The sequence below is a fragment of the Aquarana catesbeiana genome, linkage group LG04, assembly GCF_042186555.1.
Source record: "Aquarana catesbeiana isolate 2022-GZ linkage group LG04, ASM4218655v1, whole genome shotgun sequence".
Lineage (NCBI taxonomy): Eukaryota > Metazoa > Chordata > Amphibia > Anura > Ranidae > Aquarana > Aquarana catesbeiana.
Genome location: NC_133327.1, coordinates 244,076,390 through 244,089,926, shown reverse-complemented (window position 1 = coordinate 244,089,926; position 13,537 = coordinate 244,076,390). Strand labels below are relative to the sequence as shown.

The 13,537-nt window shown below is 40.1% G+C and overlaps 1 protein-coding gene across 2 annotated transcripts in view; it reads right to left on the bottom strand.

Moving 5' to 3' along the window:
* The window catches only part of ACAP2 (ArfGAP with coiled-coil, ankyrin repeat and PH domains 2), a 176,500-nt gene that overhangs the window by 85,913 nt on the left and 77,050 nt on the right, over positions 1–13,537 (bottom strand). For both annotated transcript variants that reach the window (XM_073626342.1, XM_073626343.1), the window contains exon 8: positions 5,188–5,283. In XM_073626342.1, the coding sequence (XP_073482443.1) occupies positions 5,188–5,283 (96 nt within the window). The remainder of the gene's footprint in view (positions 1–5,187; positions 5,284–13,537) is intronic.

Below are 13,537 nucleotides of genomic sequence, written 5' to 3'. Positions count from 1 at the left end.
GACCGATTTAGTGTCCCTAATAAGTGCGACCATAGACCCTATGCTTCTCTCGGACCACAATCCCATCTCCATAACCATAGCATTCCCAACAGGGCCAACAAGATCAGCAATCTGGCGACTCGATAATTCCCTCTAGAATGACCCTGACGCTCAACTCACGCTTATCACAATATTTTAGCAAGAATGAACCCACGGAAATTACCCCAATGACACCTTGGGCAGCACACAAATGCAGCACAAACACTAACTAAACTATTACAAGCCAGGGAAGCCCTACTTGAAGAACTGGGGAAAACGATAAGACGCAAATACACACTGACACGACAATTATTTTATGAATTTGGCAACAAATCTGGGAAACTGCTCGCAAGAGCCCTCCAAACTAAAAAAGCAACCTCCACAATTCACTCTATCACAACCACCTCAGGCAACATGGATCAATTCAAACAATTTTATGCTAAACTCTATAACTTGCCTACCCAGACTTCCCTGCTGTGAGAATACACTGAACAGCACTGCAACCTATTGCCTGCACTGCTGATCAAGCGAAAAAATACCAGTTGAGCTGTTGAGCAGAATTCGATCAGTAGATTGTCTTCTATTCAACCACAGTGGCCCACACATGGATTGAAATTTGGCTGGTCCCTGCTGAACTGGCCAAATTTCGATCCACGCATGGCCAGCTTTAGATTTTAATACCTCATACCCCCCCCCAATAGTTCAAATGTACGTTAGTAGGGAAAATACAGTACAACATTCTTTGTGACTGAAAAAGTGCAGATCAATCTCTAACTTTATCTTTACATCGAGATAACTAGGTAGACAAACTCACATTCTAACAGCATACACAAACAGACTGACTCCGATACAGACCAAGCAAATATATTATCATTTTTAGCTAACCTGTATACGGTTTTTCTAGTGACCTATGCATAGAGGAGGAGAATAACCACTTGTGTACCAGGGCGATCTTTTAATTACACACACACACACACACACACACACACACTTTAAAATCTGCATTTTTTTTTGCTAGAAATTACTTTTAACTGCTTGCTGACCAGCAAACGCCGATTTACGTCGGCAGAATGGCACTGGTGGGCAAAAGGGCGTACAGGTACGTCCCCTTTAAGAAACGGCGCTGCAGGCGCATGCGCACCCGCCGTGACCGCGGACTTGGTGTGCGCCAGGTGCCCGCGATCGTGTCACGGAGAGGTAGAACAGGGAGATGCTTTTGTAAACAAAGTATTTCCCCGTTCTGCCTAGTGACAGGACAGAGATCACTGCTCTCTGTCGAGTGCAGTGATCGCTGTCATGTGAGGTGTAGCCCCCCCCCTCACAGTTAGAATCAACCCCTTCACTGCCAGTGTCATTTACACAACAATCAATGCATTTTTATAGCACTGATCGCCGTATAAATGACAATGGCCCCAAAATAGTGTCAAAAGTGTCTGATCTGTCCGCCATAATGTCGCAGTCCTCATAAAAATCGCAGATCACTGCCATTACTAATAAAAAAAAAAACAACAATAAAAATGCCATTAAACTATGCCCTATTTTGTAGACGCTATAAATTTTGCGCAAACCAATCAATGTATGCTTATTGCGAATTTATTTTTACCAAAAATATGTAGAAATACATGAAGAAACTGAGGAAAAAAATTGTTTTTTTATACATTTTTTGAGGATATTTATTATAGCAAAAAGTAAAAAATATTGCGTTTTTTTCAAAATTGTCGCTCTTTTTTTGTTTATAGCGCAAAAAAAATCAAAAAAACGCAGAGGAGATCAAATACCACCAAAAATAAAGCTCTATTTGTGGGGGAAAAAAAGGATGTCAATTTTGTTTGGGTACAATGTCGCACGACCGCGCAATTGTCAGTTAAAGCGACGCAGTGACAAATTGCAAAAAGCGCTCTGGTCAGGAAGGGGGTAAATCTTTCCGGGGCTGAAGTGGTTAAACCCCCAAATAATGATATCATTTTCTGAAAGCAGAGGCCCTCGAAAATAAAATGGTAGTAGGCGCAATTTTTTATGTTGCATGATAGTTGCGCAGCTATTTATCAAACGCATATTTTTAGGAAAAAATGCACTAAAATGAAATTGAGTGCAAACAAAATATTATACCCTTTTTTTTGGTAAAATATAAATGATGGGGTTGCATGGAGGAAGTAGATTAAACAGATCAAGCCTTAAAAGTGTGCATACCGAATGAAATTGCAGAAAACTATATAGTACCCAAAATTGTCCATAGGCAATGCTTTAAAGAGGCCTTACAGGTGGTTTATCAGTTACATAGTTACATAGCAGGTGAGGTCGAAAAAAGACACAAGTCCATCAAGTCCAACCTATGTGTGTGATTATAGGTCAGTATTACATTGTATATCCCTGTATGTTGCGGTCATTCAGGTGCTTATCTAATAGTTTCTTGAAACTATCAATGCCCCCCGCTGAGACCACCGCCTGTGGAAGGGAATTCCACATCCTTGCCGCTCTTACAGTAAAGAACCCTCTACGTAGTTCAAGGTTAAACCTCTTTTCTTCTAATTTTAACGAGTGGCCACAAGTCTTGTTAAACTCCCTTCCGCGAAAAAGTTTTACCCCTATTGTGGGGTCACCAATATGGTATTTGTATATTGAAATCATATCCCCTCTCAAGCGTTTCTTCTCCAGAGAGAATAAGTTCAGTGCTTGCAACCTTTCCTCATAACGAATATCTTTCAGAACCTTTATTAGCTTTGTTGCCCTTCTTCGTACTCGCTCTTTTTCCAGTACATCCTTCCTGAGGACTGGTGCCCAGAACTGGACAGCATACTCTAGGTGCGGCCGGCCAAAGTCTTGTAGAGCGGGAGAATTATCGTTTTATCTCTGGAGTTGATCCCCTTTTTAATGTATGCCAATATTCTGTTTGCTTTATTAGCAGCAGCTTGGCATTGCATGCCATTGCCGAGTCTATCATCTACTAGGACCTTTTCCATCCTAGAATCCCCCAGAGGTTCTCCCCCAGCATATAGATTGCATTCATATTTTTGCCACCCAAATGCATTAGTTTACATTTTCTACATTGAACCTCGTTTGCCATGTAGTTGTCCACCCCATTAATTTGTTCAAATCTTTTTGCAAGGTTTCCACATTCTGCGGAGAAGTTATTGCCCTGCTTAGCTTAGTATCGTCTGCAAATACAGAGATTAAACTGTTTACCCCATCCTCCAGTTCGTTTATGAACAATTTAAACAGGATTGGTCCCAGCACAGAACCCTGGGGGACCCCACTACCCATCCCGAGTACTCCCCATTTATCACCACCCTCTGAACTCGCCCTTGTAGCAAGTTTTCAATCCATGTACTTATCACCCTATGGTCCATGCCAATGGACCTTATTTTGTAAATGTTTATGGGGAACTGTGTCAAATGCTTTTGCAAAATCCAGATACACCATGTCCATGGGCCTTCCTTTATCTAGATGGCAACTCAGCTCCTCATAGAAGGTTAATAGACTGGTTTGGCAAGAACGATTCTTCATGAATCCATGCTGATTACTGCTAATGATACCGTTCTCATGACTAAAATCTTGTATATAGTCCCTTATAATCCCCTCCAAGAGTTTACATACTATTGATGTTAGGCTAACTGGTCTGTAATTCCCAGGGATGTATTTTGGGCCCTTTTTAAATATTGGTGCTACATTGGCTTTTCTCCAATCAGCTGGTACCATTCTAGTCAGTAGACTGTCAATAAAAATTTGGAACAATGGTGTGGCAATTACTTGATTGAGTTCCCCCAGTACCCTCGGGTGCAAGCCATCTGGTTCTGGTGATTTATTAATGTTAAGTTTCCCAAGTCTAATTTTATCTCTGTCCTCTGTTAACCATGGAGGTGCTTCCTGTGATGTGTCATGAGGATAAACACTACAGTTTTGGTTACTGAAGCCCCTCGATTCCCTCGTGAAGACTGAGGAGAAGAATAAATTCAATACCTTCGCCATCTCCCCATCCTTTGTAACCAGATATCCTTCCTTATTCTTTATGGGGCCAATATGGTCTGTCCTCCCTTTTTTACTGTTTACATACTTAAAGAATTTCTTGGTATTTTTTTTTGCTCTCCTCCACTATGTGTCCTTCATGTTCTATCTTAGCCGTCCTTATTGCACCCTTACATTTCTTGTTGCATTGTTTATAAAGTCTGAATGCTGATGATGATCCCTCAACCTCGTATTTTTTGAAGGCCTTCTCCTTTGCTTTTATAGGCATTTTAACACTGGAGTTAAGCCATCCAGGACTTTTGTTCGCTCTTTTAAAATTATTACCCAATGTGATGCATTGGCTAATGCTCTTATTTAATATGCTCTTAAAGCAAACCCATCTCTCCTCCGTGTTCTTTGTTCCTAAGATTTTATCCCAATTTTTGCCTTCTAGCAAGGTTTGTAGTTTAGGGAAGTTGGCCCTTTTGAAATTCACTGTCTTTGTATTCCCCTTATGTTTCCTATTTGTGTGATTTATACTGAAGCCAATTGACCTGTGATCACTGTTACCTAAATTACCCCGTATTTCCACATCTGTGATCAGGTCTGTATTGTTGGTAATCAGTAGATCCAGTAACGCTTTATTTCTAGTTGGTGCGTCTAAACACTGACCCATGGAAGACATTTAGGAACCGGCGAGCCTTAGATGAATGCGTGGTTCCCTCCCTCCGCCTATGTCTGGATAATTAAAATCCCCCATTATGATAACATAATAACAGAGCCCTATAATTGTTGCTCTTACTCCCATCTCCACAACATAAAGGCTAATCATTTTGTAGTCCCAAGGTAAGGGCTGGGTGGGTTAATTTCACACAGGAAGTGAGCATGTGCACAGAACAGCTCTGAATTTCTGACAAGGTGGAATATTTAACAGACCAAAAGGAAGCAAATAAAAGAAAAAAAAAAAAAAAAAAAAAAAAAAAAGCAAAAAAAGCTCATTGTTAGGATGTACATATGCTTTAATTCATCTAACAAAATCAAGCAATAATACAATATTGCGCTAAAAGTTTTAGTGGCATGAAGCCCTGCCCCTTTTCTGTTGTATGCAAATATAAACAATTGCATCTCTATAACGTATAGTGCATCTAATTAAAAAAAAAAGGATTAAGCGTCATGTCTTCCATCAAGCTGTAGCAAGAGAAGTTTTTACATATGCCAAATAATTACCTGTTTGCCTAAATTCTGCATGTACGGCTCAAGTTCACTGAAAAGGTCATAACCTTGGTGGAAGAAAGCCAGATGGGCATACATAAAGGACAGCATCTGTTAACAAAAAAATAACAAACTATTAGGCAAGAAATTCCTTGCACAAATAATTATAAACATGCAGTAATTGCAGCAGATCATGCACACATCAACAATTCCCTGTGGGTAACATTGCAGGTCTCTTTAGAAAAAAAACATGGAAAACAACATTTAAAATCCATGCATTCAGTGACTCAGCAAAACCTGTACAAACCCATTCTCCTGGTCCTACAAACACATTTCATAAAACCTACAACAACATTTCCCTGCTGTCAGCTTTCGTCTAGAAAAAGCCTATGTTTTATTAGCTGTAAGCATGTTATAGAGCTCTGTACTGCGAGCGGGGGGAAAAAAACTAAAGCAGCTTGTCAGAGTTCTGCAGCAGTAGCAGCTCATACAGTAGAGCTACAGATACACGGCAGCTCAGAACTGTGCTGCAGACAAGAAGGATGTCCAGAGATCAATACGCTGCTCCATATACAGAAAAAGTGCACGGTGCATGTGGGGATACTGCAGAATCATTCCCTTTCCCTAGAGAATTAATGAGTGCACAAATCAATCTAATGATGAACAGAAAGAGGTAAATCATTTGACCATTAACATTTTAGATGTAAATGCCTTTTATTTTCCTTTCCTTTTAAACTTTTCTTTAAAAAAAAAAAACACAACAGCATTATGGATGATGTTCTGGAAGGATTTGCAGACTCAGAAGTTTTCAATTTTATTAACCTATAAGTTGACTCCGACTTGTATTTGGTTTTAATTACCAACACTGTGCATATCATATGGTACATTCTGCCCAGACTCGCTGAGATATGTTGGGTATGCACTGTGACCAGAGCATAAATGAAACAGTAATTATCTGCATTTATCATTAATTTGAACAGGTTACTTTGCAAATAATTAAAGAAAAAAAATCTGAGGAAAATTCAGTTTTTAGTACTTAAATAAGGAAGATGTGCATCAAAATTTTAGTGTTAAAGAGGAACTGCTGGTTAACATCAAAACGCGGTTATGAACTGAAATTAAGTAGCGTGGTTTAAAAGAGACTACATGCAAATAAGGAATATTACTGTTTGAAATATATTTGACAAATTACAGCAATCAGGTGCAAAGCACATCAACCAATAGTAACCAGCTAGCAGAGGAAAACTGTATTTCTGGTTTAAAGTTGCTGCATTCCACAACCCATAACTGCCGTTTGGGCTATCCTAGGCTAACCCTTTTAAAGGTTTCTGTTAAACTTTGCACATGGAGTGTAGCCTTCAGAAGAGATTAACAATTAACTTTACCCACTTCAGCTTTTACACCTGTACACCCATTATGGAACAGGGCAAATTTAAAAGTAGAATTATAGGCAAAACTTTTTTTTTACATTTTGGATAGGGTAAGAGAGGGTTATAACCCCTGTCAGATTTTTTTTTTTTTTTTTTTTGCCATCTGTGTCCCATTGCAAAGATTTGCCTTCACTTCCTGTCCCATAACCAACAAAGGAAGTGAGAGACATTCCCTGCAAATTAAAGGAAATTCCAGGTCACCAGAACTAGTTTCCCCATTGGAAGATTTCCCCTCTATTACTTTTCTGGGACCAACCCAAAATTTGTGATTTTATTTTACTTTCAACGTTATTGGTAAACAGGACAAATAGAGAGGGTGAATCTCCATAACAGTGGCACAGACAGCAATAAAAAGAGACAGGTTCTAATCCCTCTCTACTCTATCCAAAACTAGAAAACAAAGTTTTGCCTGTAGTTATACTTTAAATTTCTACTATGGGCCTGTTAACTAAGCAAGAACTTTGGCATCACATAAAAGTAGAATTCCAGTCAAAAACCGTTCTAGTCTTAAAAATTTCTCCCCATGACACCTATGCTGACTATCCGGGGTAAAAAAAGATGAATATTCTTACCTATTTTCAGGCCATTCTAGTCCATTTACATGACCCGGCTCCCCTGTGCCAGCCAGGGGCAGCTGCAGGAGGTAGGAGGGAGCACCGACAATGGCTGGGACATGGGAGCCTATGGGACCACAAGGTTTAAAAGTGTGTCTATGGGAATGTTTGACCATTCTTCCAGAAGCGCATTTGTGAGGTCAGGTATTGATGTGAATGAGAAGGCCCAGCTCACAGTCTCCATTTTATTTCATCCCAAAGGTGTTCTATCGGGTTGAGGTCAGGACTCTGTGCAGTTTGCCCCATGAGAGGACAGGATTCGGGAGAACATCTACAGTGGTTGTCGGCTGGTTCGTTATCTGGCAAGGAGTCCTGACGCACCGGTCCATTGGTGTCCCCTGGAGTATCCCTGTGGCGGTCCCCCCATATCTGCTAAGCCTGTTTTGACCCCCCTGAATAAGGGCGGTCACAGGCTTTCTGGTAAGCCTTTTATTCATTTATTCGGTGGTGGGCAACATTGATCATTGAAGATGTACCCCTGAAATCTACATCGCATCAAATACATTGCTTTGGACTTTTATGTACCTTCAAAAGTTTTCATTTACAGGAACTTTTTCTCACTTTTCTTAATTCATATGTTCACGTTTAAAAATAATTTATAATCTATATATATAGGTCACCACTTTATATATTGATTTTGATTAATTTTCACTAGTTTATTAATTGGTTTAGCAAATTTCACTATTCACTTCACATGTCCAGCGCTGCACTTTCTGTATTATATTTTGGTTTTTGTGCCCTTGTATCGGGGTTACAGTGCACAGCAGCAGGAACTTTTTTTCATCTTATCACAATTTTTATGCACCTAGCGCAATTTCTTTTTTCTTTGACTTTTGATACTAAAATTATGATTTTGATACAAAGCATTACAATATATATATACCGTATTTATCGGCGTATAACACGCACATTAATTTTATGAGGGAAGTTTCAGGAAAAATACTAAAATTTTTAATAAGGAACTTTGAAGCAAAATAAGGGTCAGTGCCCATCTGAAGCCTCACCATTGCCATCAATGCAGCCTGATCAATGCCCATCTGCAGCCTCACAAGTGCCATCAATGTAGCCTCATTAGTCTACATCAATGCAGCCTCACCATTGCCATCAATGTAGCAGCCTTGCCATTGCCATCAATGCAGCAGCCTCACCACTGCCATCAATGCAGCAGCCTCACCACTGCCATCAGTGCAGCCTGATCGATGCCCATCTGCAGCCTAGAGGGGACAGGGAGGGGGTGGGACAAGCACCGACAGATTACATACAGTGAGAATCTCCTATGATAGACAGAACAGTGGTCCAATGGCGGCCCTGGAGACGGGACTTTCTATTACAGAGGCCGCCAAGTAAACAGGAGATTCTCACTGTATTTAATCTGATGGCACTCATCCTGCCACCCTCCCTGTCCCCTCAGAGGCAGCTAAAATTGAAGTATTGGCGTATAACACGCACATGCTATTTGCACCCGATTTTCATGGTGAAAAAGTGAGTGTTATACGCCAATAAATACAGTATATATATATATATATATATATATATATATATATATATATATATATATATATATATATATATATATATATATAAACAAAAGCTTTTGATGGTTTGTTTTTTTTAAAGGAACCCTAAAAAAAAAATTAAGAAAACTAAAAAAAGAAGTTCAACCACTTTCAGCCCCGGAAAGATTTACCCCCTTAATGACCAGGCCATTTTTTGCAATACAGCACTGCGTCGCTTTAACTGAAAACTGCGCAGTTGTGCGACCTTGTACCTAAACAAAATTGATGTCTTTTTTTTTCCCACAAATAGAGCTCTTTTTTGGGTGGTATTTGATCATCTCTGCAGTTTTTATTTTTTGCGCTATAAACAAAAAAGACCGACAATTAGGGAAAAAAAAAAAAATAATAATATTTTTTACTTTTTGCTATAATAAATATCCAAAAAAAAAAAACGTCTCCATCAGTTTAGGCCAATATGTATTCTTCTACATATTTTTGATTTAAAAAAAAAAAAATTGATTGGTTTGCGCAAAAAGTTATAGCGTCTACAAAATATGGGTTAGATTTATGGAATTTATTTTTTTTTTTTTACTAGTAATGGCAGTGATCAATTTTTAGCGGGACTGCGACATTGCGGCGGACAGATTAGACACTTTTTTTTGGGACCAGTGACATTTATACAGCTCTAAAAATGCACTGATTACTGTATAAATGTCACTGACAGGGAAAAGGTTAACACTAGAGGGAGATCAAGGGGTTAAGTGTGTCCTAGGGAGGTGTTTCTAACTGGGGGGAGTGTACTGACTGGGAGTACAGAGAGATCGCTGTTCCTAATCACTAGGAACAGACATCTCTCTCTACTCCCCCTGACAGAACAGGGATCTGTTTGTTTACATTGACAGGACCCCATTCTGGCTCTTTGTGAAGCAATCGCGGGTGGCCGGCGGACATCGCGGGCGCTGGCCACAAGCAACGGCTCCGGCGCCGTGCACGCTCCCCGCTATATCTATAATATGAACCGCCGTACCTGTGCGCCGATTTGCACAATAGAGCTGACCTGCAGCCGTATATCGGCTGGTCGGCAAGTGGTTAAATATGAAATGTTAGAAAAATAGAAAATAGTTAAGGTGAGAAGGGGAAGAACAGGTCCATTAGTGATGATTAGAAAAAACTTAGGGTTAATAAGGGGTTAAACTCATTTTATTAAAAATACAATTTTATTTGTTTTTACTACTTGTTAGTTAAGCCACTATATTATATTTATACCATCCCATCTGTTAAAGAACAATATGTGTCCCAGTGCCTGTGCTGTATAAAAATGTTGATTTCTACTTGATCTCAGAGCATTTCCCAGCGCTCACCTGACTCCTCGGTGCTCTTTTCTCCCCGGCTGACAGCTATAGCAGGAGGGGCCAAGAACTCCCACTGACGTCAGCCAAAAGGAGGGGGAGGAGAGGAGAGAGACAAGCAGTCACGTGAGCGCTGGGACACGCTCTGATACAAGTTAGAAATTGGCACAGTTTATACAGCACAGGCACTGGAACACATATTGTTATATAACAGATGGGATGGTATAAATATAATATCATTTTTTATAGCATCTGAAGCGGAGGGGCGGGCAGTGTCTCGAGCTGACAGGCAGGGCGGGGAGGGGAGAGAGGACAAGGAAGCGCTGCGGATGACGGAGGCACGTAAACTGACCATGGTGCCAGGGCTCAGCAGCTATGATAAACCGTGGTCAGTTTACAGGTGGGAGGGCAGAACCAGGCAGGATCAGCCAGGTTTTTTAGGTTATACAGGGGGCCAAATGACACAAGCACTGTGCTGCTATTCATGCTTTAATGGAACAGGATCTATTTTTTTTTCTTGTTAAGGGTAACAAACATTTTAAGAACATTATATGCAGAACCAAGATCATCCCTTTATGTGATGATGAATATAACAAAAGTAGATACAAAATGACATTGTTACTTTTAGATCTACCCATCTTGCCCATGAATAGTGCTTATAAACACCGAGACAAGCAGTTTGTTTTTTTGACAGGATCAGCTACCAGCAGGTCTTTGGAGTGTGGGAGGAAACCTGATAACCCGGAGGAAACCCACGCAGGCACAGGGAGAACATGCAAACTCTAGGCAGGTAGTGTCGTGGTTGGGATTCGAACTGGCAACCCTAGTGCTAATAACTTATGCATATCAATAAAGTTGTTTTGATCATGTGTACCACACATGATCAAACCAGTGTCCACAACTGGTTAAAAAAAATTAAACCATTGGAAAATAACATACACATCAGACAGCAAGTAGTGTTAGTCTGAAAAACTATTAGGCCTCTTGCACACGGTACCAATGTTTGAGCTTCTGCTTTTTTGGTCGTAAATTTGGAGTGGTTGTTTTGCGCGTATATGCGCATTTGCTTGCACAATACCTTCCTAGGGAAAATGAGTTCATATTTATGCTCTGATGCGTGTATTTGTGCGCATATGTGCGTATTTACGCACACTGGCGCAAAAAGACTGACGAGGAAAGCAGATTTTATTTTTCACTGAGGAATACTCCGTGCTTGTTTAAAGGCTAAGTTCACTTTTTTTTTTCTAAATTCCAGCTCCCCTATGTACCAATATAGCATTAATGTACTTCTTGCAAAAATAAAAAAACAGCTTTCCATTAACTCTACACAGGCTTACCTCACTTTCTTCATAACTGTTTAAACACACTGTTCGATTACTTCTGCTTTACTTCCTGGACAGACTTTAGGTCATGACACCGGAAGGTGTTGACCAGCTGATCTCATTAGCACACACTCCACATCATTTACCCTCAGCTGGTCAACTCCTTCCTGTGTTGTGACCTAAAGTCTGTCCAGGAAGTAAGGCAGAAGAAACCGAGCAGTGTGTTTAAAAACTTGCCGACCGGCTCACGCCGATATACTTCGGCAGAAGGGCACGTACAAGCATATTAACGTACCTGTACATTGCCCTTTAAGAAGCGGCTTGCAGACGCACGCAAGTGCCCACCGCGAGCTTCGCGAGTGTGATCGCGGGTCCCGCTGACTCAATGTCCGCGGGGATACCCGCGATCGTCTCACAGAGAGAAAGAACGGGAAAATGCTGATGTAAAAAAGCATTTCCCCGTTCTGCCTAGTGACACTGAAACAGATCACAGCTCCCTGTAATTGGAAGCGGTGATCAGTGTCGTGTCACACATAGCCCATCCCCCCCACAGTTAGAATCACTCCCTAGGACACACTTAACCCCTACAGCGCCCCCTAGTGGTTAACCCCTTCCCTGCCAGTCACATTTACACAGTAATCAATGCATTTTTAATTGCACTATTCGCTTTATAAGTGTGAATGGTACCAAAATAGTGCCAAAAGTGTCTGATCTGTCTGCCATAATGTCGCAGTCACGATAAAAATTGCTGACCGCCGCCATTACTAGTAAAAAAAAAAATTATTAATAAAAATGCCATAAAACTATCCCCTATTTTGTAGAGGCTATAACTTTTGCGCAAACCAATCAAACGCTTATTGCGATTTTTTTTACCAAAAATATGTAGAATACTTATCTGCCTAAACTGAGGAAAAAAATGTTTTTTATATATATTTTTGGGGGATATTTATTATAGCAAAAAGTAAAAAAGCGTTTTTTTCAAAACTGTCTCTATTTTTTTGCTTATAGCGCAAAAAATAAAAACCACTGAGGTGATCAAATACCATCAATAGAAAGCTCTATTTGTGGGGAAAAAAGGACGTCAATTTTATTTGGGAGCCACGTCGCATGACCGCACAATTGTCAGTTAAAGCGACGCAGTACTGAATCGCAAAAAGTGCTCTGGTCTTTTGCCAGACAAATAGTCCGGGGCTGAAGTGCTTAAACAGCTATGAAGAGAGTTAGGTAAGCCAGTGTGGAATTAATGGAAAGTGCACAATAATGCATTTTTAGGTACATAGGGGAGCTGTAATTTAGAAGGAAAAAAAAAACGGTGAACTTAGCCTTTAAGCGCCTGTGTGCACAGGCACATTGCGAAAAATGGGCAACATTTTAGCTCAGTGAAAGAAAAAAACACTGTACTGAGCTTTTTGTGCAAGAGGCCATTGGGATCTGGAACATTAAATTTGATATAAAAATGAGGGAAAAAAAAAAATCTATTTACTTTAGTCACCGTTTCCCCAAGAAGCTCCCAATCTTAGGTCCCTACAGCACTTAGACTATGGATAATTAGGGAAGTCAAATAATCTACCAGTATATTTTAGGACTTTTGAATGGAAACAAACACCTGAAGAAAAGCCATACTGACAGGAAACATGCAAACTCCATACAGAATTGTCCTAGGTGGAATCTAAACCCAAAACTGCTAGCCATCATGCCACTAGACTGTCCAGATTTTTATAGATGTCAAGAGAGCTAAATAACATAGGGATATACCTATCTGCTGGGCACTATAGTGGTGAGATCCTTGAGTTTGAGACAAGCTCACAGGTCTACGCAACTGCAGCAACAACTAAGAGGGCTTCCCAGCCTGCATGTTCAAAACATCAGGCTGACAGACAAGTGGTTAAGGTTCACTACTTGAAACGTAATGCAAAAATAGTACTTTTAAGATGGGTTAGAAGAGGTGAGATTAATATACAGGATGAAGTGTTCTAATTTTTTTTACCCCTACATCAAAAAAAAAAAAAAAAAAAAAATAATAATATTAGATGAATTTACAATCAGAATCTACTTGGTGATCAGCCTTTATTTTAAAAAAGAACTGTAAACCAATCATGGGCACTTATCCATCAATCAGTGACATAAAAGACAATACATTCCTCAAGAGCTGTT